Below are 27074 nucleotides of genomic sequence, written 5' to 3'. Positions count from 1 at the left end.
GAGATATTGGCGTTTCACCGATGATGTCGATTCGTAAAAAAAAAAGTCTCAGACCTTCAGATTTCAGATTTTCCCGTCGTTGAATTAAAAAATGACTTGGAGCAGATTGTATGATATTCTTATGATGGCAATAAAGGTTTTATCTTTGGTGATAAATGGCTGTGATCGTGTGATGGTGACAGCTTTATCCTCTGCAATCGTGCTTTGGTTTGTTTTAGAGGTTTGCCTTGATGAGGTCCTCTCCGGGGGGGCTTCGTTCTAATGAGATACTGAGAGCAGAGACTCAGATGGCTTAAGGGGGGGGTGGGGTCTGCGTCTGTGAGCTGGCGTGCAAAAATAATGACTGACACGCAATCGTCTGTGAGCGAGCACACGCTGGAGTGAGAGCCACAGACAGACTTTTGAGCTTAAGCCTTTCTGGGTTTTTAATGCCTACGTGGATTTGTGAGCGTTAACACGTTTGTTTGCTTGTTTGTTTGTTTGTTTGTTTGTGTACATGAAAGTTAAATTGTGAGTAGCTACGACACAATCTGTTGTGTGAGCGGGCCTGCATATGTGTGAGTGTTGACGCCCGAGTATGTGAAGTGTGTGTCAGTGTTCGGCCAAAAAGGGAGCCCACCCACGTGTGAATTCAAGCTTCTAATAATACACAAGGAAGGGAAAGCTGCTATGTGTATATATACATATACATATGTTTATACAAGCAAGAAAGCCTTTTTTTGTGTGTGCACATGCTCATGCTGCTAAGTTCGTCTCCTCGGGGGCTTCCGGGCAGTAGGCGGGAGGAACGTCGGAGACTCTAATCTCTCCTCCAAATCCCTGGAATCTCTGTCTCTCAGAGGCAGGAGGTCACATCGCTCACTGCTGCTTCGCCCGGGAGAGACAGAAACAGAGGGAGACAGATGGAGGAGGCGAGAGGGATGGAGAGTGAACACGAGGGAGGATGGAGAGGAGGAGAAAAGAAAGGGGAAAGGGAAGGAGGGAGGGATGGAAACACTTCCTCGCCCTGGGCCTCTGGGACAAATTACACCAGAGGGGGGCAGTTTTACACACACAAGAAAACAGACACACACGCAGACTCATGCACACACACATGGTCACACATAAAAACGAGACTTCAAGGTCGTCCTTGAACGCACAAGGGGTGAATGTCAACTTACAATTCATTCACAATCGAGCATGAACAGAAGCTTCCGTAAAATTTTATCTCATGCTAAAAACAAGACGAGATGCAAATATATATGACACACACAGACACACACACACACACACAACCACACACACAGACACACACAAGCCAATATTGAATAACACCCTAAAGGCCAGAACTCATATGAAAAGTTGAGACACAGCACAGGAGGAAATCAGATAATAGAATTTCCTGTGCACTTTCAAAACCACATATCCCTTGGACTGACATTGTTGCTATGGTGATTGGCCAGCACGGGTCCCGGCCGCAGTTCATGTGTGTGTTTGCGTGTGCGAGTGTGTGCGTGCGCGCTCTCTACACAACGTTTCATTGGTCGAATTAAGTGCTCCGTTTTGAGACTTTGTTTTGGTGTTTCTGCTTTATTGGTCTGCATATACAGTGCAACGGTGAGTGAAAGGAGGGCGGGAGGGGGGGGGGGGGAGCGGAGGAAACAGAAAGAGGATGTGACTAACGGTTATAAAGCAGACTCGCAACTTGACGTGTGATAAATGCTTCCCTGTGTGTAACCAAGCCTGTGATTGTGGTTGTAGCGGAGTTTTTTACCAGCATGATTAAAGCTGCTTCAATCCAGAAACAGACACAACATCTTGGGATTAAGGATGAGATTAGTGGGATTATCCCCTCGTACCTGTTAATAAAGATGGCTGCAATGTGCCGCATCAGTGTTTAAAGCTGCCTGCTGCAGGTTAAAAGGCCTACAAATGCATAACCCTGTAGATGGCAAATGTTTTTCACAAACATATTTCTTTCTTTCTACCAGAAACAAACATCTTCTAAAGTAACTTGCCCTGAAAGCAAAGACCCCAAATGTGTGGACCCCTGGACCAGGAGCTGACCATGTAAGGTTCATTGTCATAACGTGATTCGTTGGCTTGGTGTGATGACAGACGAGACAATAAAGGAAGTCTGTCGGTGAGAGGCTGAGCAAATGCAGAGGAGCCTCAGGGAGAACTGTGAATGAATGGTGTGGTGAATACGGAGCTCTGATAAACATCTGGACGCACTGTGTGTCCAGATGTGTGGACTGTTTACTGAGCTGCTCTGGACGGGGCGGCCTCCAGGATGTCACTGACACGCCAAGTGCGGTGGTGAGGTTAACGCACGCTGGAAACAAGAGCAAGGGCATCTTCAACGAACAGTTAAATCTGGATTAGCGGAATGTAACAGAAAATAATTAGGCATTGTGGCTTTGCTGCGTTATCACATGAGCAGTGGTTGAATGTTAGAGAGTTGGGGGACGTAATATTTGTTTAAACTGCAGGAGCAGTTATTGTTTTGGGCCTACAAATCCTGCTGAGACATTAAATAAACTGGGCTAAAGCATTTTGTTATGATACCTGCTGATTGTATTCGGACAATGTGCCAAAAGTGACTTTCATACTACTATTATTAATCTCGAAGGGATTTTGATTCAGGGCAATTAAAAAAAAAAGATACGGACATGAACTGAAAAACAACCAGGAAACAGAAAGACAATTAATTCACCAAAGAAGCTGTTCAGTGTTGAGCTAAAAGTGCAATTTCCTAAAAAAAAACTATAAATTATAAATAATAAAATACTTCAGATGTCAGGTTGAACTTTCTTGAGTAATAATGTTGTTATTGTGTTGTCATGTATTGATTTATGTATTGTGAGAATTAAAAGTGTTTCGTTAATGTGACTGCATTTTGGCTGTAACTTTATGCAGTTCTTTAGAGCTGCATATTGGAGTAACACTCAGTGGAGCATGTAACTCTCCTTCAATCCATCCAAGCTGCAGCAACTCTTACTCAAAGATATCATTTCCTTCAATGAGGCAGATTTTTTTTCCCAATCTATATCCATGAAATATTCCCTGGGAAATCAGTGACAAATTGATTTTGATGTATAAATTGATTTCTCTGGGAAATCCCCCCCCCCCCAAAAGTACCCTATCTCACAATATGGAAAAAAAAAAAGTAATATTCCTTGATTTGCCCCCTGATCCGGATTCGCACAAAGGCCTAATGGGCTCTCCCCTGAGCCACACCACCTCCTTCCTCCCAGTTCCATGGTTATCTGTCGAGAATGTTTTTTGTAATTCTGCAAACTAACAGAGAAACAAACACAGATGAAAATACCGGCTCCTCAGTAAGGAGGTAAAAAAACTAAAAGGTGAACCTCTAACAGGCTTTAAATCAAACATTAGGTTATTCCTGGTAGATGATAAAATAAACATGGCACGGTGTGGATTGTTTAGATGAAAGGAAATGTGCATTAAGTGTGTGTGTGTGTACATTTTACCAGTTGCTCCCAGCTGCTCAAATGTTTGCTTCACGAGCCCTTTGTTCCGAGTGTGTACACTGAACTGCAACCATCAGCACAGACACACAAAGAACAGGAGACTCGACCAGTTTAGAGCTCAGTCTCTTTAATTCAAGGATCAAAAATATGACAATATACAGTAAAAGATTTTGCTTTTAATCAACAATTCTCGCGTACAAGTTAAAAATACAGTATTTCTTGATAATTGGTCTTCCTGGCAGTGGGAATCATTTAAAAACTGTCTCCGGGAGTCTTAGTATAGTCTGGTTGTGCGCACAGAAAAGAGATAGCTGCTCTGTCACTCTATGACACACACGGTATAAATAAATATAGACACAAGTTCAATCCATTGACAACTGATTTAAAGGAAAAACTGTACCTGAAAATGTCTCTAAAAGCTTTTTGATTATAAACATTCGCTCGGCTCTGATGGTGTAAAGAAGTCTTCATGGCTCTACTGCACAAAACCCAGGAGTGCGTTTGAGCTTTTAAACTATAAGAAGCTTTAAGAAATCACTGTAAGGGTTCGTTTGTGATATTTTCTGTTGTGGCAGGAACTCCTCTCACTCAGTCTACCGAGTTGAAGTTTATGCATAACGATGATAAGACAAACAAGATTTCATTTTGTTTCATTTCCCAACAAAACAAATGATGTGTAACAATAAGAGCCCTCGAAATGTGTTATTAGGTGCACTAGGCCCCTGCTGATCCTCTCCCGCGAGACTAATGACTTTTAATAGCATCCTCACAATAGAACAGAATAATATCATTGTGAAGTTTGAGAATGAACTTTTTTTTATTCTTTTGTTGTTTTAAAAGGGATGGGAGGGATTAATGCATGATTGCTAAGTAACTGAATTGCAGGAGAAATCTAGCAGGAACTGTGAAATCCATTAATTTAATAAATCAGAAAATGGAATTCAATGAAAAACTAAAAAATGGCTTGAGGTTTTCAAGTGACACCACATGAATACACGCAGACCGGTGTTGTGTGAACATTGTTATTAGCAAGCGTTGGAGTAAGAAAGTGTACATTTGACACTTTACCTAGAAATATGAACGTAATCTGACAGATTATCTAATTCTCAAATCTGTGAGATTCATGTTATGGTTTAAATCAATGATTAATGGTAAATTTGTTGTCAAGACCCAAACCTCCACTGTGGATACATGAAGGACAGATGCTGTGGCTGATCCCACAGGCCGCCATGATCTTCAGCAACCATGTTTTTGTGTTTATTTTTCTTATCTATATCTGCATCCTGTTTGCTGCAGATACAGTTTTCCAACTGCACAATACAAAGATCTCATTTGTGGTGGGCAGGATTAGCAGTTTGTCCAATTGCAAATTATAAGAAGTTCATTTACTCAAGTTTGCTGTTGCAGCGGTTTGTCAAATGAGTCTCAGACGTACAAAAAAAGGACCAGAACATTGCTCCACACAGCTTCTGCTGTCGAGTCCCAGTGTTTTACAGCCACATGATTGCACCACTGCTAAAAAGAAAACAAAACAAACATCGCATATCTCTGCATCGCCATGATTTTCTCATCTCACAAATGTCTGCTTGTCCTAAGGCAATCAGACTGGAGAGCTGTGCTGCCGTCCTCCTGCGTGTTACAGCTGTACACACAGCTCCTCGAGGACACGTCGCTTTGCGTTGCTATTTCGGAGAGCGAGACAAGGAGAGACACTTTGTGCTGTAAAGGCACAGTGAAGAGGACAATGTCCACATCACTTACCCGAGCCACATTAGAACACGTCTGTTGGTTTAAAGCTGATTTAAGATGCATGGGACGTAACGTTTAGACAAAGAAACAGAGATATATTGTGTTTTTAATAGCTACAAAAAACGCTGCTGTCTGGAGTAATGTTACAGTCACTTTGCTTATTTAAAACTCTACAAACATAAGGTGTCTTGCTTTCAGACGTGCACCGAACTCCAGATAATCTCCTGAAGTTACCAACAGAGGCTCAACGTGAGAACACGACTGTTTGAGTCACAGGCTCCGGACGATCGCAGGAGGATAATGTCCGACTGAGGCTGAGCCAATGTGAGAAGACAGCAGGAGACTATTGAGTTCACTGCAAGCGAGTGGGTTCACTGATGACACAAAACTGACCAAAGCCAAAGCGGTACAAATATCTCAGGATTAAAAAGAGGAGTCTTACACGAAGACTAAACCAATGAAGAGGTCGACTGGGAAAGACAACGAGATCTGAGAGATTTTGGTGATGATGGTGTCAATGTTCTGTAAACAAACTCCATGGCAGATTGTCCATGTGGCGTCCGGCCTCCTGCATTGCAGACGCCACTCTTCTCCTTAACGCTCCCGAGATTTCTCTGTTGCCGTGAATGAGTCTGACTCAATCTGAGCGGCTTATGATAAAATACAACACGCTGTGTGTAAGGTGGGCATAAACATTTCTCAGATTTACAGTAAAGCTTAAGATGATAAGCTTTTTAATGAAATATTTCTTTAACAGCTAAGGACTAAGTGTATAAATCCTACAGTGTTTTCCAGTTTGCTCCTGAATTCTCGGACCCCTGATCGCAGGTTGTGCGTTGTGGACTGAGATGCATTAATTAGATAGAGCCTGGTGCGTGAAGGGGACGCTCCGACCTGGACAGGTATCGATGCTTGTCCTGACAGAGAGAGGACGCAGAAGCAAAGCCAACCTTTCTATTGTAAATAATGGTTTCTTCTTTTTCAGATATCTATCTTCTCTGTCCCTCCTCCCCCTCCTGACCTCCCCGTCCATTATCCTCCCTTCTCCGAGCTGGCAGCCCGTGTGGGGGGGCCCATCATCGCTGCACTGCCTCAGTCTTCTGCCCCGTGGAGCCTGGTGTCTCTCACTCCTCATCCTTCGTCTCCCAGCAAGTCTGTGACCGAAAGCCTCTATCCTCCTCCCCTCTCTCACTCCCTGAAGACTCTGCCTTTAATTAGAATTCAACTGCCAACACCCCCTCCCCACACACACACACTTCACCCCTGACCCAATGACCTCATGCTCACTTGCAGTCGCAGCTATCTTCTTTTTAAATTCCTCCCTAATTGGTCATTGCATATACAAAACATTTGCTATTTGCCGCATGTCAGCAATTTCCCCTCCCTACATTCCTCCCTTCCTCATTATTTTCTCTCCCTCTTCCACTATCAAGGTCCTAAAACCACCCGTCCTCCCCCTGCTTCACATCCTCTTCCCTCTCTCCGTCTCTTCTCCTTCCCGCGAGTCCTGTCAGAGTCTCGTGGTGTTCTTGCCAAACTTGTCGCCGAGTTGCTGGATGAGCAGAGCCAGCTCTCCGGCGGCCTCCGACTTCTCCTCCAGGAGCTCGTAGCGGAGGCTGGAGATGTCCTGCTTGATCTCCTTCAACTCGCCTGCAACACAGTCGCACACGGCCAATCAGAACACGTGAGCGCCGGGAAAACGCAGACCGAGCATTTATCTACAATGACATTAATCTAAAGAAAGAGAAGATGCTACAAACAGGACATACTGTACAACACAACCCTACACAGCATGTGGCCCAGTGTTAACCCTCATGTCTGTCTCATAAAAATCTTGCACACAAATACCCTGAGCACATAATGACACAATGAGAGGGGGCCTTGTTAAGGAAGGTATTTGTATATGTGGTATGTTTACCTTCATTGACTTCGTCGCTCTCTCTGTCGACTTGAGCCTTTAGCACGTAGCGCTTAATCAGACGCTTCATGATCATCTGCGAGGAGAAGAGGGAAGACGGTTACATAGAGGGACGACAACACAGGGCGCATTCATCCAATAAACAACACCGGCCTTATTAGATTTTTTTTTTTTTTTTTAACCCTGTGCACCTTTGCTTATATGCACGTGCAGACAAGTGGTAGAAACCGGCGCCTTGTCTCTGCGATGCTGTGTGAATTGTTGGGTATTGATTTTGCGGCCAGTGGGAATGTCCTGCAGCCACTTCCATGGCTCAGGCAGTCAATCCCTGCATGTAGGCACTCTGGAACTGGGTCGATAGCTGTCACCCCACATACAGCACACATGCAATGTCTTATCAAGTGACATCTCAATGCATGCTGTGTGTGTGTGTGTGTGTGTGTGTGTATATGTGTGTGTGTGTGTGTGTGTGTGTGTGTGTGTGTGTGTGTGTGTGCGTGCGTGCTCTTGTGATGTATTTCTGTGCTGGATAAAAAACACACCCACACACTGGGAGTGTTGTGAGAAAAGTGTAGCAGACCAGTGAAGGAAATTAGATTTCCCCGAGGGTGAAGGTGAAGGGCAGACTAAAGAGTAGAGCATCTTTCTGCACCGTGCAATACTTTGAGCTCATTTACCAACTGCTGGTCTTCGATCTCATCTCAAACAGCTCATTAGAGCCATTTTCAGTCTCTCTCTCTCTCTCTCTCTCTCTTTCTCTCTCTCTCTTTTTCTCTCTTTGTTAATCCTCCTCTTCCTCATTTGCTCACTATCACTCGTTCAATCCCAGCCTCCTCTCATCCGATGCCCTTTCATAGAAACTTTCCTCTCCGTGGTTTCTGGCTTATCATCCCGCCTGTCTCCTTCTTCCTTACCTCTTTCCTACCACTCTCCCTTTATCGCTTCCACCCATCACTGTGTCTTCCTGTCAACCCCTATCACCCCTCAGCCACCACCTCTGTCCGCCTAATTTCCTCTTTCTTCTCTCCTATGCTCCTCAACCTCTGGGTTCCTCTTATATCTTCCTTCCTTTACCTTCTTCACTCCTCCATTTTCTGAGATCCTCCATCTTTACTGAGCTTCATCTTTCCTCCTCCTCTTCTCTGCTCTCTGTCTTACCTGATGTCTGGTCGGCTGTTGTCTGGACTTTCTGGGCATGAACTCTTCTCCCGGTCGGGGATACGGCCTATACTGCTCATCCTGAGGAAACAGACGACAGTTCAGTGTTAACGTCACATTTCAGGGCAAAGTGATGAGTGAGTGATGAGTGAAGAGGCCGTAAGAGAAAAGAAAGGCTCAGTGTTTGTATCTGCTACATGATTATGTCTTCAAAGAGAATTGACATCTCTCGACCAGAGTGAATCTTTTATTAACTGACTTCTTGTTGCCTCCCACTTCCATGACCTGGCTCAGGTCAAAAACAGTTTTCAATGAGAGCGGCTCCATAAAATGCCTCAGTTCTTCAACTAGCAGGCGAACTCCACTCTCTGAAAGAACGAGTTATACAATCACAGTTTTCTTTCTTTTTGTGGAACTTTTAGATGAAATACAAATAAACTGCAATGACAAATCCTTTCCTGTGGAGAGGCAAATTAACATTACCTATACACAGCTTCATTGAACTCCACAACCAGATGGCAGCTACTGTTTGAGCTTCATGAGACTGGGAGGAGCACATCTGCTTGACACCAGGACAGCGCTGTGGGCCATCTCCGAGCCCATCGGCTATCGTCTGAGATTAAACTGTGGGTAGCCACGGTGGTCTACTGCAGTGTGGGCCTGAATGATGCAGGCGGGGTGCAGAGCGGTGTCTGTGGTTCTGATCATGAAGAGCAAAGGACGGTTTGTTCTTTTTCTCTGAGAGATGTCTATTAGAGTTTGTTAATAATAACTTGGCAAATCCAACATTAGGTTTTGGAAACAGGAACGTGTCACCAGAATCTTTTGTGCAGAGGTTTTCAAAAGCCCCAAAGACAAAGCTTAAATCTCTTTGCTGTGTACTCTGTAATCTATAGTCTCTATCAATAACCTGCTTTGAAGTCTTCAGCGGCCTCCATTGCACCACAAATTCATTTTATCTGTATTTTGGCAAGAAATTAATCGTCCTTACTACAGTTAAAAAATGATAAGCTTATTCGCCAAAGGCCCTGAGCACAGAGAGCAAATATTCAACTGAGCAAACATGTGAACTGCATGTCAAAATTTCATTAAATCCAAATATGAATGTTAAATGTTAAACATGAATCACCAGATGTTCAGTTAGTTTCTCTGAAATAGACACAATCCAGTCGTTAAAACTGATATTTCACCAACCGTTGACTTGGTTTTCTTTGGGAACATTTTCTACTTCAACCTAATTAGCTTTAACTTAGAGCATCACTTGTTCTGAATGGTGGATATCCCACATAAAAAAACAAAAACATAAAGTAACTGACTCACAAAGAGCATCCCATCATTTCAGAATCTCGCTTGACATTCTCAACGCTGGGTGAATGTGAGCTAACGCATCGATCGCTGGCCGCACCTGCTCGGCTCTGCGACTCAACTGTCAGAGAACTTTACGTGCTCACAGGAGCAGCAGGGTGTAACCCATCCTGTCCCCCTCCACACAACCTGCCCGGGCATCTGAGCAGGAGCAGGCGGATCCAATGGCCCGACTAACAGCTTAGCCGAGGCGCTGAGGTAAGCTGTTTAAGCAGCGGCATCGGACAGAGCGAATGACTGTGGATAAGGCCAGCACAAAGATTGATCCTGTGTTAAATGGCCCGTGAGGTTTTCTTCACGCTTTGCATTACAGTGGTTTTAGTTAGATGGACAGTCCTTGAGAGGGAGGAAGTGGGAAAAAGAGAAAAAAGCTGAAGTTGCATTCCGGTCTTGCATTGGGAATTGCATGTAATTTGTTTCCTGGGTCCTGACCCACAATGCCCTCTGTCCAAACTGTACACATGCTGACAGTGCAGTCAGTAACTGTCATGCTTTAAACAGAGTGATGGAGAAAATACAGTTACTTGAGATTAGGGATGAGTAAATTCCGGACACTGACCCCTTCCTCTGAATTGACCTTGCCCATCTCTAGCTCGTTGTTACGACGACGTCCGTTGGCCTTGCACAGGCGAATCAGGCAGGACTTGATGCGGAGGACCAGGTAATAGAAGGACTTGGGGCTGGGAACCAGGTTGAAGGGGGCAGGCAGAGTGCGTCCTTCGTCAAAGTAGGAGAGCCACAACTTAGCTCGGGCGAACTTCCACTCCACATCGGCATCCTCCTGCAGAGACACAGACAGAGACATAGACACAGACAGATAGACAGACAGATAGAGACACATACAGAGGAAAATTATAGATATTGATATAGATATAGATACAGAGACATAGACAAAGAGACAGACAGAGACACACAGACAGAGACAGACAGACAGAGAGACAAACAGATAAAGACAGAGACACAGATACAGACAGACACACAGACACACAGATAGACAAATACAGAGAAAATTGTAGATATAGATACAGAGACACAGACACAGAGACACAGATACAAACACAGACAGACAGACAGACAGACAGAGACATAGACAGAGACACAGCCAGAGACACACAGATACAAACAGAGACAGACAGACACACAGATAGACAAATACAGAGAAAATTGTAGATATAGATACAGAGACACAGAGACAAAGACATAGATACAAACAGAGACAGACAGACAGACAGACAGGCAGAGACACAAACACAGACACAGACATAGACAGAGACACAGACAGAGACACACAGATACAAACAGAGACAGACAGACACACAGATAGACAAATACAGAGAAAATTGTAGATATAGATACAGAGACACAGAGACATAGATACAAACAGAGACAGGCAGAGACACAGACAGAGACATAGACAGAGATACAGACAGAGACAGACAGATAGACAGACAGACAGACAGAGATACGTATACAGACATTTACAGAGGTTGTGTTTGAAATAAGCAGCCGTAGTTTCGCGAGTTTAAAACAAACACAATAGGGTTACATCTTAGACTTCCTTACTTTAAGTAGTGGGTGTCAAATTATCAGTTTAACTAAGTGAAATCATAAAAAATCTACTTTGGATCAAATCAATAAAAAATGAACTGCTGGTTACCTCATTACATTACAGATTATAAATTACTGAAAGCGACTGTATATTAGGGCAAACGATTGGAGTTTTAAATAATGTGTTGTTATGAAACAGACTATGTGGAGTGAAATAAAAAAAAATCTACTTTTAACATCTCTGTAGGAGAACGAAGCAACACATCTAATCCCTGTGCCGAGTTTGCTTTCACACAGCTCCTTTAAATGAACACCTATCTGTCCTCTAGTTCTCAGCAGAGCTCCAATTTTCATCCTGTTGTGATAAAACAAGAGTAAAGAAAATCACATCCCAGTTTGGATTTTCTCCTGATAGCTCAAAAATACTTATACCGATGTTTCTATTTCGGTTTCGTGTGACAAACTTTTGCAGCTTTAACTTTGTAGTCTGTATTTTTGGTTTGTTGCCACTGTATTGATTTCTCACAGCTCAATGCTGTTTTCAGCTGAATCTCCAATTCCCCTGACGGCCCAGAGGCGATCAAAAAATAATCCCCTCTGAATGGTTGACAGAATGATATCTGATCCGCGTACCTCTATCTCCTGGTAAGAGTTGTTGATCATGGCGATGAGCATGTTGAGGAGGACGACCACCATGGTGACATTGTAGACCCCATAGAGCACGTAGCCGATGTTCTCTATGAACTTGTGGTCGTACTTGAGCACCACGGAGATCACTTCCGACAGCCCGAAGATCGACCAGAAGAGAGTCTTAAAACTCTCCTCCACGCTTTCAGGGAAAGACAGAGAGAGAGAGAGAGAGAGAGAGAGAGAGAGAGAGAGAGAGAGAGAGAGAGAGAGAGGGATGACCACATAAAGCCGCAACTAATTGCTATTTCAGTCACACACAAAAACACAAAGACACACACAAAATGCATTTTTTGATGTGGTGGAGTTTATGAGGTGGCACTGATGAAATACCTGATGAGTCATGTCAAAATTGAATACGTTATCCAATTTCTCTGTCTCACACATATAAACACACAGATACACATAGAGAAACAGAGAGAGAGAAATGCAACTAAAACCGTCTGACTTCTGCATAAATTAAAATAAATAAAAATGGACCTGCATCGAACTTTAAATAAAACAGATTATGAAAAATCACTTAATATAAAAACACAAGTTTGTTTTTCCTCCCACATAACTTCATCCGTGCTTTTTTTTGTCTAGTCATGGCTGTGTTCAAAGGAGAAATAAGTCAATTCAAGGTTCTTGTAAACACACTGAACATTTAAAAAGTCACGCTGCTCAAATTGACGTCATAAAACTTGAATATAAATTCTGAATGTAATTTTTAAGCTGTGCAGAAAAAGTGTTTTTGTGTTTGAGCAACCTGTGCCTTTGCCCTCTGCTATTTAGATATGATTTAAATTTCAATAAAAAAACGTGTTTCAGAGTCAAACATACATCCAGCCTGAGGGATTAGTCTCCGAGCAGAGTGGGTGTTTGTGTACCGGAGGGCTGAGACAGAGGAAGAGGGGACGAGATGAAACAGCTCCAAGACCTGGGAACATTGACATTCAAGTCTGTCGTTGAAAATTCCATGAGTGGCGAGCACGGGCTTGAGATGACAGAGGGGCGGCGGAGGGGCTCGGTGGGGAAGACGAAGCCACACCGGCTGGATCGCTGGAGGGGATGGAGGAGGAAGGAGGCTGTGAGGAGAGAAGATCTGTGGGCTCGGGGGTCTCGAGCTGTGGGCGACTTACAAATGAACTTATTTCAAAGGGGCGCAGTTTCATTGGTACGCAGAGAGCTAGGTGAAGACACGGAGAGGGAGGAATAAACAACACACCCTCACATTGATGAAAAGACGGAGACAGACACACACAGGCGCTTTCCTCTTCTCTCTCACAAACATGAAAACACAGACTCCCCCGAGAACAACAGGTTTAACCTTTGCAGGAAGAAAGTAAAACACACTCTTTAACCTCAAGAGTGAATCTGTGACACTGACTGTGTGTGTGTTCTGTCTCAAGGAACATCTAAACATCTTAAAAAACACTTTCCAACAAACACTTATTAACACCAGCTAGGAATGAACCAATCACACTCTGTAACTACTACTTTTCCCCTATTACTGCCTCTTTATACATTATGTTTAACATATAGAACGTCTTCGTTTTTTTCTATTTCAAACTAGAAACAGTATTCTAATGACTCTGTTTATCAGGCTGCCTATTAGTTGGGTGTTTGCAGTAATTATTTCCTGTTCATCTCTGAACTTTCACTGAACAGTATGATTAATGGCCATTACCTGTACTACTGTATATTATTTATAGCTTTAAACAGCTGAATGGATGTAACATTTGCATTGATTTTTCCATGTTTGCATGATGAGCTGCACGTACTAACAGAAACAAGCTGGTGCTTTGCATTTTTCTATTTCACAAATCACTTTTTCAGGACTCTACCCTCTCAAGGCCCGGAAATCGTATTTTTCTCAATCAGCCTCTTAGTTTGAGTGATGGCGTCAGACATGAACTCACAGTTTTCTGCCAGAGTTAGAACAAATTTGATTATTTCACATTTCTATTCCTTTTTCTCATAGGTTTGAAGTGAGCAGCACTCAGAACAGTGGCGTTACACACTTCGCTGCGACACTCGACAATACAATTTGAGCAACATCTGACTCGGATTGTATTTGGTGAAAACTATCGGTCAAATCTGAGCAGACTGCATCCATACACAATGCAGATGAGCCGCATATCAAGAGTGAAATCCTCAAAAATATAATAAAAATGTAGCGTCGCTAATCTATTCTGAACATCTAATCTATACATAAACATAATGGGTGGCACGGGGGTGCAGTGGTTAGTACAGTCGCCTTTCTGTGTGGAGTTTGCATACATTTTCTCATAGTTCTCTGGTACATGCAGATCTTAACTGACTGAGGGTGGGATTGTGAACGGTTGCTTGTCTCTGCATGTCAGCCCTGCAACATGCTGGTGACAAGTCCAGAGTTTGTACCCCCGACTCTCACCTAATGCCAGCTGGGACTGGCTCCAGCTCAAAGGACAAGCGGCACAGCTACTGGAGGGTTTTTCTGTGTAATTATAAATAGACAAATACTCCGATTTGTGGCTGCTTTGCCAAATTTACAAGTCAGGCCTTGAGACCTGCTCAGTTCTGTTGCAGGCAGAAGGATGTCATGCTGTTCATGACATGAACCTTTCACCTATGAACCAAACGGTCCCTGAATATGAACTGCTCTTGTCCTAATCCCCATCAGCCCCTGAATCAAGACATCAGCACATAAATAATGAAGTTATTGGTTCTTGTCGAGAGGAAACAACGCAGGGCAAAGCTCCCTTTGGACCACAGAACACAGATTTACTCAACCAGCCAAGTCTAAGTGTTTTTATACTGAGGCTAACAGCAACATTACTCTGCCGCCGACCGGAGGAACATGTAATCATAGAAACCTTTTTTTTAATCACATTGACATTTGAAGAGGTTGACACATCCCATTGGGTTCCGTGAGGACTACTGTGAGAGGGCAACTCAGAAGCAGAGGCGTGCACGTTACTGTCATAAGTGCCGAGACATCATAGTGACATCCGGCACTTGAGGCATGTGTGAACAAAAACACTCGTAAGCATTAATGGAAGTTCGCAAATGGTTTTTCTTCCTCGTGCGGCAGAGACGGACGGTGGAGACATCCGACAAACGATTACTGAGAGACCAGAACCAACCGGAGGCCGTTTTCGACAATATCGCCTCTCTCTCTACTCACATCACACACATCCACATGTCTATCGTGCAATCAGGAGCACAGAGGAAGGTGATTTTGGTGTTCTTGCCTCGAGAACCTGTTATTTTCGAGCCGTCTCTCTTTAAATGATGTCCTGTCACTTATCCGGAGGCTCTCGTTCAAGATAAAAACGCTTCCCTGTGGCTTTTTTGTAATATGAAACTGAGCTAAAACAGAGGGAGAGAGAGAACTCCGTTATCCGAGTGATGAATTATCTGCTCTTGATTAGGTTACATCCCAATTATCTCTGAAATGAAATTATTCCAGTTTCAGCTGCTCTTCCCTACCCTTGTGAAATGCTCACTCGTTTTGGATTTTCAGGTTCTCACAATGCGTGTTGATAATGATGAAGGGCTTTGTTCCAGGCGACATTAATGTGCCATTAAAGCAGACACACACACACAGGAATAAAGGCACACACACACACACAATTAAAATTAGTCACTCACCACAAGGCGGATTATTTATATACAGTCTTCATCCGTCCTATCAAACCTCCTCACTTCTATCCATAACACACTGATACAGATAGAATGAGGATAGACAGATACGTGAGTTAAGGGGATTCTGCCATACTGGATAATGTTGATTTATGGGCAGACAGTGCTGCTGCGCATTATCATTTGTTTTGCTCACCTTGTTTTCTGCTTATTAAATTCACTGACATCTGAGTCAGTGAATAACTCTGAGGGAGGAAGAGAACTAAACAGAACTTTTAAGACCCCCGTATTGATGAAGAGGAATTTCTTTGTTTTTTGCTCATTTCATTCAAGATACTGGTCATGTGTGTATTATGCAATACCTTGTTACTGAGATGGATGAGATGCTCAGATATTGGATTATTTTTTAGCATCCTAAGAATGAGATTATTTCATTTGTGTGTGTGTGTTTTATTACATCATTGCAGCATTGTACAACAGGCAGCGAACCAGCAGGGACAGTGAGCATCTGGAGACAGAGATGGACAGTGTGTTATTATCTGTTATTAAGAGTGGCAGCTCCCAATAGGCTGCTCGCAGTATGATGGTTGCACGCACGCACGCACGCACGCACGCACACACACACACACACACACACACTTACCCCTGCAGGACACAGACGGTAGAGAACTGACTCTGTTACTCACCCTGCCACACACTCACGCCACATACAGCCTGGTGTGTGTCTGTGTGCGTGCTGCAGACTGGTGAGTCACTTTGGCTCGGCGGGAGAGCTCCAAACCCAATCATCGAGAGGCCCAAATCAACCTCCTCCCCCCAGAGACATGCTCTCGGTCCTCGCTGCTTCATGCTTCATGCTTGTCTCCCTCCCTGTCTTCGCTATCCTCTCGGCCTCCTCTTTGTTTTCTCTCTGTCGCGCATTTTCTCATTATTTCCCCATTGCCATTGCTTTTATATCTCTCTCTGCATCACTCTCCCTTCCTCTCTCATGCCCTCGCCATCTTTCATCCCAGCAGCTTTTAGCTATTTCTGTCACTCACGCTCTTCATTTGATTTATACTTTTCTTTTTTCCCATCATTTTCCCCTCTCATATATTTTTTTCCTCATTGTTTAATCTGCAGCAGTATTCTCACATTGGCCAAATGTAAATGTAAATGCAGACTTTAAGAGCGGCGGCACTCCCAGCCCTCTGCTCTGTCTCTCTCTCTCTCTCCGTCTGCCCTCCAGACATTAACGAGAAATAAAATCTCTCGTTCTCGATCACCTCTTGTCTGTTCTTCTTTTTCCTTCTCTTCTCTCCTCTCCCCAGAGACAGACATTCTCAGGGACAGACAAGTTGGTCAAAGGGACAGAAAAACACAGACGAAACATCTTTAAATATTTAATTGAGTTAAACTTTCTATCTGTGGCGCTACAGGAGCTGTCACCATGGCAACAGCAAGGGAGGGGTCTTACCCACCTTGGCCTTTAATGAGCCAAGGGATGCCGGCCTTCCTGCCTGTGTGTCTGTGTGTGTGTGTGTGTGTGTGTGTATGTATGTGTTTGTGTAATGACTGAGATTGATTGAGATTGAGAGACAAGAAAAGTGAAAGAAAGCGAAAGGACAGATCCGAAATTGTGGTGTCTCGTTATCATGCTTGATTATGAGTGTGTGTGTGTGAGTGTGTGTGTGTTTGTCTGACAGTGGGATACAGATTGCGGCAGAAGGCAAGCAATGAAAAAACAAAAGAGACTGTTTTCCGTGTGTCTTCAGGCAAGTTGTGAGAAATCTTATTAAGTGGGGAATACAACACCATAAGATCAGCAATTGCAATTAAGAGTGTTTTGATGGTGAATCAGGCAAGACATCAATTTCACTTTAATTTGCCTGCCCCTGTGCGGTCTGGCTGTTTTTCTGTCTCTCTGTTCAACTTCATCTTTTCATAATACGCAGTGCAAAACAATGCGTTGATCGATTTTGCTACTGATATTTAAGATATTGATATCAAAGACATATAGGTTCTTCCAGAAGCACAACTAGAAAAATCTGGACATTTATCATATAGTCCATTTACAACTTTTTTTTTATTCACCATTTGCTATAACAACTGAGAATAGCTTAGCACCGTAACGAAACAAGCTCTAGATTCTCCACATGTTGAGGAACTGTGTGTGGGTCTAATATAAGACTCATACTTGTAGTGAAACAATTAGAACTGTTAGAAAAGTGTGAGAACATTATTCAATAAGCCGTTTCCTACAAAAACTCTGAAAAAAGTCAAGAAGATCGGGTCTGGATTTACCCTTCACATATAGAGAATGCACAACAGCAGGAACATGTAAGGAACATTGTTTTGTTGCCATCTTCTTGGAGCTCCTCTTTTTTCATCCTGAGATACTTGTAGGGTTTTTTTGTGGTTTGAGTCTCTTATCTGAGCCTGGGTCACGGAGGTAGTCGGTGAAGTTTTTGTTCTACCCCTGGGTCTCTTCACAGTTGGGCGTGCCTGGTAAACATCCAATGGAAGCACCCAGGAGGCATCCTCTTTAGGTGCCTGAACCCTTTCAACTGTCCCCTGAGGAGCAGCTCAACTGCCCCCGGGTGTCCAGACGCCAGGAAAACTGATAACTAGTTACCGCTGATGAAGTCTCCTAGCAACAGGAGGCTATATCTTTCAGCCACTAAAATTAGGGTTTCGCTGACTGAAGTGGAAATCCTCGCTTTGTCTTCCTCTAAATGAATCCCTGCTCTCTTACCTCGACAAAAGGAAACAATTTCAGTGCAGAGTCTAAGTGTGTAATGATGGTCTCGCTGCTATTTCAGGGGGATTACATCTCAATAAGATGGAAATTTAATTCTTGGCATCATTTGTCTGGATAATGGTAAAATTTATTGGAGAATTCAAAATATTGGCACAAGCTAAAGCTATTGGTGCGGAGGTTGCCATTTGAAAGCCTCCACAGGTCACACTGTATGAAAGCACTCTTTTTGGGTTATTCTTCGTCCCTCCTGCCTCTCCGTCTGTAGCGCCTTGATTGTAACCGTAGTGTCTCTTCCTCTCTTCATTTTAGCATTAAGACGTGCTTGACTGCTACAGACTGAACACAACACCTCTGCCTTGCCTTCAGAGAAATTCTCTCTTAAGCTCAACCCGACTCTGTGGTAACCATTTATTTTGCTCTCAGCCTCCTCTTATCCTTCTTTCACACCCCGCCTCCCTCTCTTTCTCAACAGGATTCCTGTCTCGCCATCACATTTAATCAATCACATTTTATCTGTATGGCTCATATTAAAAAATCACAATGTGTCTCACAGGGCCTAACAAGGTGTAACATCCTCTGTCCTTAACCCTCAACAAGAGTCGGGAGAAACTTGAAAAAAAAAAAACTATTAACAGGGGGAGATATGTCGAAACCTCAGAGAGAGCCACATGTGAGAGATCCCTGCCCCCCCCCCAAACATAATGGTGAAGTGTGTCAATCTATTTTACATAAAAAATGTCTGAAAGAGATGAAGGGGGCAGTAATGAGAAATGAAAGGAGGAGTTATTGTCAGTAATGGTAGACTGTGTGAGTAGGCGTAGCTGCATTCGTCCCTCTGAACTCTTCACGCATCCTCCCCCCCCCCTGACCTCAGATCTGCTTTAACTTTACCTTCCTGCCTGCATCTTCAGCTCCTCTTTTCTCAATTTCTAGGTGCCATCTTCTATCCACTCTTCTCTCTCTGCATCCCTGCCCTCTCCTCGTGTTATATTCCTTTGTCCTTGGCTTTAATCTGATATGCCTCCTCTCTTGCCCGTACCGTCTGCAGCACTCTGTGTCTTTCTATTCAAATGCATGCCTTGTTTCACCGCTATGAAAAGAAGTTCATGTAGCCAAAGCAACTTAACTCTAACTGACATAGCACAAAACTCTTCATAATGGTGTTTGAATAGCGATTACGTGAACAGGTAACAATCAGTAGTCATTTACTGCTTGATACTCTTTCTCACCTTTTTGAATTTTATAAATGTCTAAATTCTAAATCTGTACTGAACCTGCGCTTCTGTCTGCTTGACCTTCTCTCATCCTCTCTCTCATTTTCCCCTCCTTTGTCTATGCATCCTGGCTGGATTCCAGCATTTGCCTGAACAAACAGCCGAGCCCAAAAAAACACCTTCATCTGCATCTGTATCTCCCCCTGTGGCTTTCTTCTCCTCCCTCTCCCTTCGTCCTGCTGCTCTTCCCCGCGTTGCCCTACCGTCCGCTGTCCTAATCGGGCGGGACTCATTCACTTGTGTTTCCGATGATTTACTTCAGCATCAATGCAGTCATTGTTTTAATCTATTTTGAAAGGTCCTCGACACACCCGCTGTGTGCTTTTCTTTTGCTCTGCCGCCGCGTGGCTTCGACCTCTGACTATTTCAAAACATTTTCATCCACGTTCTCTGCCTTTCCCTCCCCTGTCCTCTCGCTCTCTGCCGCTCTTTGTGCACAGTTGTCATGCATGGCCGACTCGAACATAGAGGCGAGTCCACTGCTCCAGCAGCACTGTCCAAACCAGAAATCCTGATAAGCCCGTCTCTGTGTGTGAATTGATCTGTGTATAAATGTTTGTTTGCCCACCTGAGCACCTGTTATATCATAAGCAAGAACAAACAGCGCGAGAGTGAATGTCTGAACGTGCATGTATGTGCCTAGCCCTTGAGTGTGTGTCCCCCTTGCTTAAGTGTATTTGCGCTTGTGAGAACATTACTGCGTGGGCACTCAACAAAGAACATGTGCTGTGTGTGTCACTCAGATAGTCATCTGAACCTCCACGCTTCTGGGGATTGTGTGTGCTGCTGAGACTTTATTGAGCTCTATCCAGCTGTGCATTTATGTATGTGAGTTTTAGCTTGTGTGTGTGTGTGTGTGTGTGTGTGTGGTACCCTAATTCTCTGTTCCCCGGCAATACCCACCCCCCCTCTCTGTCCTCCAGCCTGAGTGGCCCCTCCTGGGATATCATTACTACCTCCACCTGGCTCACTCCTCATCTCGCTGTATCAAAGCTATCAGACCAGCCTTTACTGCTGTTCTCCATCAAACATGCCCTGTCAGATCTGTGTGCCCACACACACACAGAGGGAACTGTGCACGGATACGCACACACACTAACACACACACACACACACACACACGCTTATCACATAATATGTTCTCTGCTGTGTGACACAAAAGATGATTCTTTAGTAAATACATCATTTCTGCACAGCATAGGCAGTCCTATTGTTAACAGTCATTTCAAATATGATGCCGTCACACCGAATTGAATTAATGTGACAGAAAAACAAAAAAATGTGCAGACACAAAAGAGAGACACAGAATGCAAATCACAATCCCACAAATAAGTTGATTGGATCTACAAAAACAAAAACATTGCAAGTACAAAAAAAAACTGAGGATGAGATTTAAAGCCACACTGCCCCCTTGTGGTGAGAGTGACAACAACCACACAAACGAGGGAGTTCCTGTCATGCTGGAATTGCTGTGCAGCTCCCACCATTTGAATAAGTAAGAGGAAATGGCTCATTTAGAGGCTGAAATTAAGGGAAACAGACGAACGAGAAGAGCAGTCAGAGGTTGTTAAGACGAGCAGAAGTGGTTTCCATTTGTAAAGCAGCTGTGTAAACGCCCATTTTTGGAATGAGCCTTGATGTTGAGGAGAAGTGATAAGGAGACAATGCACTGAACTAGATCGTGCTCTCGTGATGGAAAAACCATAACGGTAATGATAAGACAGTTACAGAGCCCGAGGCTTGTTCTGTACCCTTTCTTTGCTTTTGGAGAAGTCTTCATTATGACGGTTTGCCACTACGCGCTCTCCGACTGCTCATTCCAACTCCATTAGACTCTGTATCCAACTGTCCATCTGCCTCTCTGTCAGTTAACTCCCTCTCTGTCTGTCTGCTCATGTCGTTTCCCTGGTTCTCTGGCGCCATGTGGGCAGCCAAGCAGAACTCGCAGCCAGTAGCGCTGTGCTGCAGCTCGGGACAGAAGCTGCTGTATGTGCACGGCACAAAGGTTCAAGCAAAGGTAGAGTCCAATAACACACGTTTTATCATCAGGGATTCTATGTACAGTGAATGTTTAGCAGGTCATAAATTCAGAAACCACTCCCGGGCCACTCATAGCTCAGAGTTTATTGGGATATGTGAGGTTAATGGAGTTCAGACATCTGGTGCATTTAACCAAACATCTGAGGTTGCACGAACATCGACTGATCGAAAAGATGTGTAATTGCCCCAAGACTGAAGGGTAAGGCTAGATACATACTGTATGTAACTAGAAAGTCACGAAGCAGAGCACATTCGTCTGCCAAGGCCACAAAGGCTCCTTAATGAGAGCACATTCAAATTCATATTAATTCAAATTTTCATAAATATCCATAAATTATACTATGAGGAATTGAAAAAAAAGCCCTTTCTCACAGCATTAATGAAGGTAAAGAAGAAATTCTTGGATCCACAGATCTGAATCTGCACCGACAGCTTGTGGCTTCTTCCTCCCAAACTACATCCTTTCACCAAGTTTTGTGGTAATCCATCCAGTAGTTGTTGCGTGTAGTTGACAAACAAAAAGGCCAACAGATATATGGACTTGGGTGAAAACAAAACTTCCTTGGCGGAGATGATAAAGAGAAGCGCTCTCATATCAAGTGAACATATAGACCCAAGTGCAGAAAGTTGCACAGGCAGGTGCGTAACCAGATAAGAAGAGCAGGCAGACAGATGGATGGGCCGGCAGGCTGGCACGCTGAACAGCCAGGAAAACTGAATCACAATCATAGCACGGCTTGCCAAACAACTAGCGAGAACAACATGGTGGCAATGCTCCGCCGGTCATTCTAACATTATCATGTTTAATCCTTCAGCTCTGGTTGTATTATGGATATGAATGTTGGGTGCAGGGTAATAAGCTCAGGGTAAACCGTGGTGTGTGATTCACTAAACCAGTAACAGTAAACACGCCCACAACATCAGGGTTATACTTCTGAAGGAGACAGATGCTGACATCTGGCAGCAGTTTGTCTTCATCTTTAGGGTTTAACTTTAGCTGCTATAATAAAATTCACTGAGGGCAGACATTCAAGTTCCAGTCATACACCGGACTGATGCTTTGTTTTTATGGGATTGTGTCAAATCTGAAAAACCTGGAGATAAAATTATGCAAATGAACATAAACAAGAGTGGCAGACCCCACTGTGTAGAGACTGATTTTGAACTTGTCTTTTGCTCTTAACCTGGTGAGATGACTGATTATCAAACTAGGAAAAAAAGGCAAAGCACAGCAACAACAGAGTATCCCACTGTGGTAAGGGAAAAACAAAAAGAACAGCATGGGACAATATAATTACAAAAAGACTTGCTCTGTCAGAAACAGTGGAAATGGTTCAATGTCATCTGTTTAAATCCCTAGAACGTCTTCTTCAGAGGGAATGAGTAATGATATGTGACAGGGAGGGAGACGTGAGAGAGAGTTTTCATTCTGAGATGAATGATGATAAACAGACTTGCTGAAAGATCCTGTCAGTCGCACAAGATGGGTAACTTCCCTCCACACATTAGACAATAACTTTGAGAGTTGCTCCATCACTCTGGTTGCCGTGGCTGTGTGGCAGTGATATGGATGAGCTCATATGAAGGTGGGAGGCAGATACGTTGCTGCTCAGATTGATGCCTTCAGGGACTTGTTGGAGGAGTTGATTGCTTTACAACCAGGTTGATATATAGGTCACAACGACCTGAGCCTGTTAATGATAAACAGCTAAATGAATAGACTTTATATTACATGTTCCTGATATGGAAAATGTTTTTTAAACAAGTGAAAAATGTATATTTAAGGATTGGTATGGTTGTATGATGTGTCTGCTGTTGAGTGCAAACTCTTCAGTTTAAAATGCACATTTCACTGCAAACCGTTGGCAGGGAGAGTGTTGTTATCACCCCATCTGCAATTTCAGTTTGGTCCTTTCCAATTATAAAATGCAATAAAAGCCTGCGCAACTTAATCTGTCAAAGTCATACAGGAGCCCGAACAAGGACCAGGTCTTTAACAGCGGAGTCATGCTGAGATTATGTCATGGCCTGTGTGAAGAGGACGATATGAACTAATGACAAGAGAATATTGAATTAATGTGAATCGATTCTTGAAGCCTCTGTTCTTGAGGTGCTCTATCAATTCCACACACTCGCGACCTTTAGTTATACACGGATGGCTGTCATTTGGTACAATGGCCTCCATCTCATCACTGTCAACCTTTCTTCATAAATCCTGCTTCAGATCAGAGCTGTATCCTGGCGCCTAGTCAAATGATAGGCAAGGTTTTCTACCACAGAGAAACCTCAACAAATAGTTTGGACTAAGTGATATATCAATGCATCGCCTGTTCTATACATGCCTGTTTTGAATAAGCTAGTTTCCTGGCTGGTGGTAAGGCTAGTGACAGCTTTCTTACTGCAACTGTAAAAGTGACCTGCTTCAGTAATTGACTAGTGACTACAAGCTGCCAGGCTCTGTGCGCTGATCAGTTGATCTTTGCCTAAAAACACGCTGTTATCGTGATGGAAAACCTCATGAGCGTTGATGAGTCCCATCCGCCGCTGCTACAGAGCACAACCAATCAATCAATGGGCTCAGATCTTTTTGCCTCATCAAAAAACAATTTTCTGGGCTTTTTTTATCAACATTGATACTTTCCCCCTTTCCGCTCTCACAGACACTTTCTACTTTATTTGAATTCCCCTTAAATGTAGATCAATGGCTGTGTTTATGGCAGAGATCAATCAGACTGCAGCCCTGTGCTACGACACACAACACACACGATGCAACTGCAGAAATGGACAGTTTACTACCCAGAGTTTTGTTAAAGCTGTGAGTTACACTAGTAAGTTTGTTATAGATTTGAAGGTGCGAGGAATCCCTTTAACCACTCTCCTCATTAAAATCCAAATAGGAGGATTTCCAGCAATAAGCCAGAGGAGAGATTAAAGTTTGATCCCTGCCACTAATAAAGGTCAGAGATTAAACCAGCAGCCTAATCAGGGTGGAGGTAACAGTTTATATGTCCCTAGAGGTTTCTTTGTCCTATGGCCTTGTCTGGCAATAAAACTAACAATGGACCCCCATTTAGATTCTCGTGACATTAAATCACCAGCACTGGGGATCACCGTATATCCCCCCTGTGCTCAGCTTCATGAAGACGAGTGTAAGAGTGAGTAGGGAAAAATGCATGTAGACATAAATATGTGCGTATGTTTAGATGGAACCACGGTCGGGACACACAATCACACATTCACCCAGTGCCATACAAACCAAAACACAGTGAGGCGGTTACTCACGTGGTGAAGGCAGGATTGTATTTGGCTCCCAGGTAATACGAGTACAGGTTGAACATGCCGATCATGAAGGCCACAAACACCATGATGAAGATGACCATGAACTTGAAGATGTCTTTGACCGTGCGCCCCAGAGAGATCTGCAGCGGGCCGAAGCTCTCATTGGCCGGCAGGATGTAGGCGATGCGCGAAAAACTCAGCACAACGGCGATGGCGTACAGGCCCTCGGAGATGATTTGGGGGTCGGAGGGGCGCCACTTGTTCCTGGCTGGAGGAGGAGGAAGAGAGAGATAGAGGCTGAATATGTGAATAATGCCTCTGTGGTACTGAAAGAGCAACCGCAGAGTCAAACTAGAAATTGTTGTATTGTTGATTGATTTAGAGGCAGTATGAATGTCCCAGGTTTCTTCTAGAATCTGATGATTCAAGCAGAAAAATAAAGCTCCAACATTAATGTTGAATAACTCATAGCTGCGTTTGTGGATGCAGTATTTAAATGTTTTTCTGATTGTCAAACTGAAACAAATTGGTCAAAAGTCGATTTAATATTTGGTAAAACTATTTATCCCCCATATTTACTTTAGCCAAGGAGTTTGTTTGCATCGGGATTTGTTTGTTTGTGTTTCTGTCCGTGGGGTTATTTAAAAACTAACACATTATCATGCGTCACATGTGCAGAGAAAAGGTTCAGTTACAGGGTGATCTCATGTTTGCAGGAGATATTCCTTTAGAGCATAATCTTTGATGAAGGAGAACATACTTTAAGAAGACGGATTATGTGAGGATAGAAAGATGAAAGTTGGAGGGGAAAGAAGGAGGAGTATCTGACAAGTGGACATCAGAGGGTAGAGATAAAGAGATGAAGGAGAAATAGGAACACAGAAAACAGACACACATGTAGATATATTGACAAACTAGATAAAAGGCAAATAGAAGAAATAAAAAGAAGAGCATGTTGAAGAAAGATAGCGTCTGTGAAACGATGTGTATATGGGAAAAGGAGTAGGAACATATATCAAACAAACATATACAATGTTTGTGCCGATGTGGGACGTGTGAGGATTATAACTGATTATAAACTGTATTTACTGATGTGTCATGACAGAGTCAGACCACCAGATGACAGCACTGATGAAGGTTCCCTGAAAAGGCCACTCAGAAGTGTACAGTCCAGTCGCCTGCAGGCTGTAGCAGGTTTTTTTATGGCGGGGAGGTGTGATTATATGATGATTTATTCAATATCCTGACAGTATATTTCTAAGAAAGTCAGACAAAGAAGGAAACAGTATTAATTCTGACTTGAACATCTTGCGATTAGTGAGACATTTTATCTAAATGACAAACACACTCTCATCCTCGATGCCCAAGCTCAGATTTTCAGTTAGTCATGACATTTTTACTCTAAATCTCATTTAATTAGATTTTCTTATCAGTGACTGATGCAGCATGAGACTCATGAAAGCTTTCACATTTGATCATGGGGGTGTTTTATCATGAGGGTGTAAAAAAAAGAAACTGTCTGGTAGATAAGGAGTGATGCAGTTTAAGATTTCGTGTCATAGAAATAAAAAAAGGAAAGGATGGTTAGCAGGATAGTCACCATGAACAGAGATATGTCAAAGAAGAGGATATGTCAAAGAAGAGGGCCACATACAGGAGAGTCAATTACTAACATTACTGTCATTCGTTACACTATCTGTTTACCGAAGGTGAAGTAAGCGACTTCGTCAGGCAGCGAGGCGTTGCTCAGGTCGTCGTCTGGTACATGCAGGTCCACATACTGCTGAGCTTTGGTCGCCTTCAGGAACGCCATGAAGCGTGCCGTGAAGGATGCCACGAAGATGGACAGCATGCCGAAGTCCAGCACGTTCCAAAGGTGCATCAGGTACTCCCTGGGCCCGTCGCTCCAGATCTCCTTACACTCCGACCAGATCATACCTGAGAAAGGATACACATACGCATATATTAACGTATGAATACACTGTGGAAAGACAGGCAATGCAGAAGATAAGTACAACTACACAAGGACAGAGAGACGTTCAGAGGCAGTCCTACAAACCTAAATGAACTGATAAATGCATAGACATGGAAACTCTAACGTTCACAGTAGAACCCTTCTGATTTATCAGTTGGCTGGTAAGTGTGCAGTCCCCAAAAGTCCTACCCCCCCCCCCCCTCCACACACACACACACTTGCCTTATTTTCCTCCTACGCAACCACTCATTCTCAATTTGGA

General features: G+C 43.5%; 1 protein-coding gene across 5 annotated transcripts in view; it reads right to left on the bottom strand.

The window, feature by feature from the left end:
* Positions 1-3583: 3583 nt before the first annotated feature.
* Positions 3584-27074, bottom strand: part of trpc7b (transient receptor potential cation channel, subfamily C, member 7b) — a 47199-nt gene continuing 23708 nt past the window's right edge. Inside the window, exons 5-12 of one of the 5 annotated variants that reach the window (XM_053428923.1) lie at positions 26542-26775; positions 24841-25105; positions 11845-12040; positions 10223-10444; positions 8568-8587; positions 8299-8320; positions 7141-7216; positions 3584-6872 (exon numbers count right to left, since the gene is read on the bottom strand). In XM_053428923.1, coding sequence (XP_053284898.1) covers positions 6733-6872; positions 7141-7216; positions 8299-8320; positions 8568-8587; positions 10223-10444; positions 11845-12040; positions 24841-25105; positions 26542-26775 — 1175 coding nt within the window. In that variant the 3' untranslated portion in view covers positions 3584-6732. Of the gene's footprint in view, positions 6873-7140; positions 7217-8298; positions 8380-8567; positions 8588-10216; positions 10445-11844; positions 12041-24840; positions 25106-26541; positions 26776-27074 lie in introns of all 5 variants that reach the window. The other 4 variants (XM_053428921.1, XM_053428920.1, XM_053428922.1 and 1 more) reach the window with 4 other exon arrangements.

This window comes from Pleuronectes platessa, chromosome 8 (assembly GCF_947347685.1).
Source record: "Pleuronectes platessa chromosome 8, fPlePla1.1, whole genome shotgun sequence".
Lineage (NCBI taxonomy): Eukaryota > Metazoa > Chordata > Actinopteri > Pleuronectiformes > Pleuronectidae > Pleuronectes > Pleuronectes platessa.
This window is presented reverse-complemented; position numbering and strand designations above follow the sequence as displayed.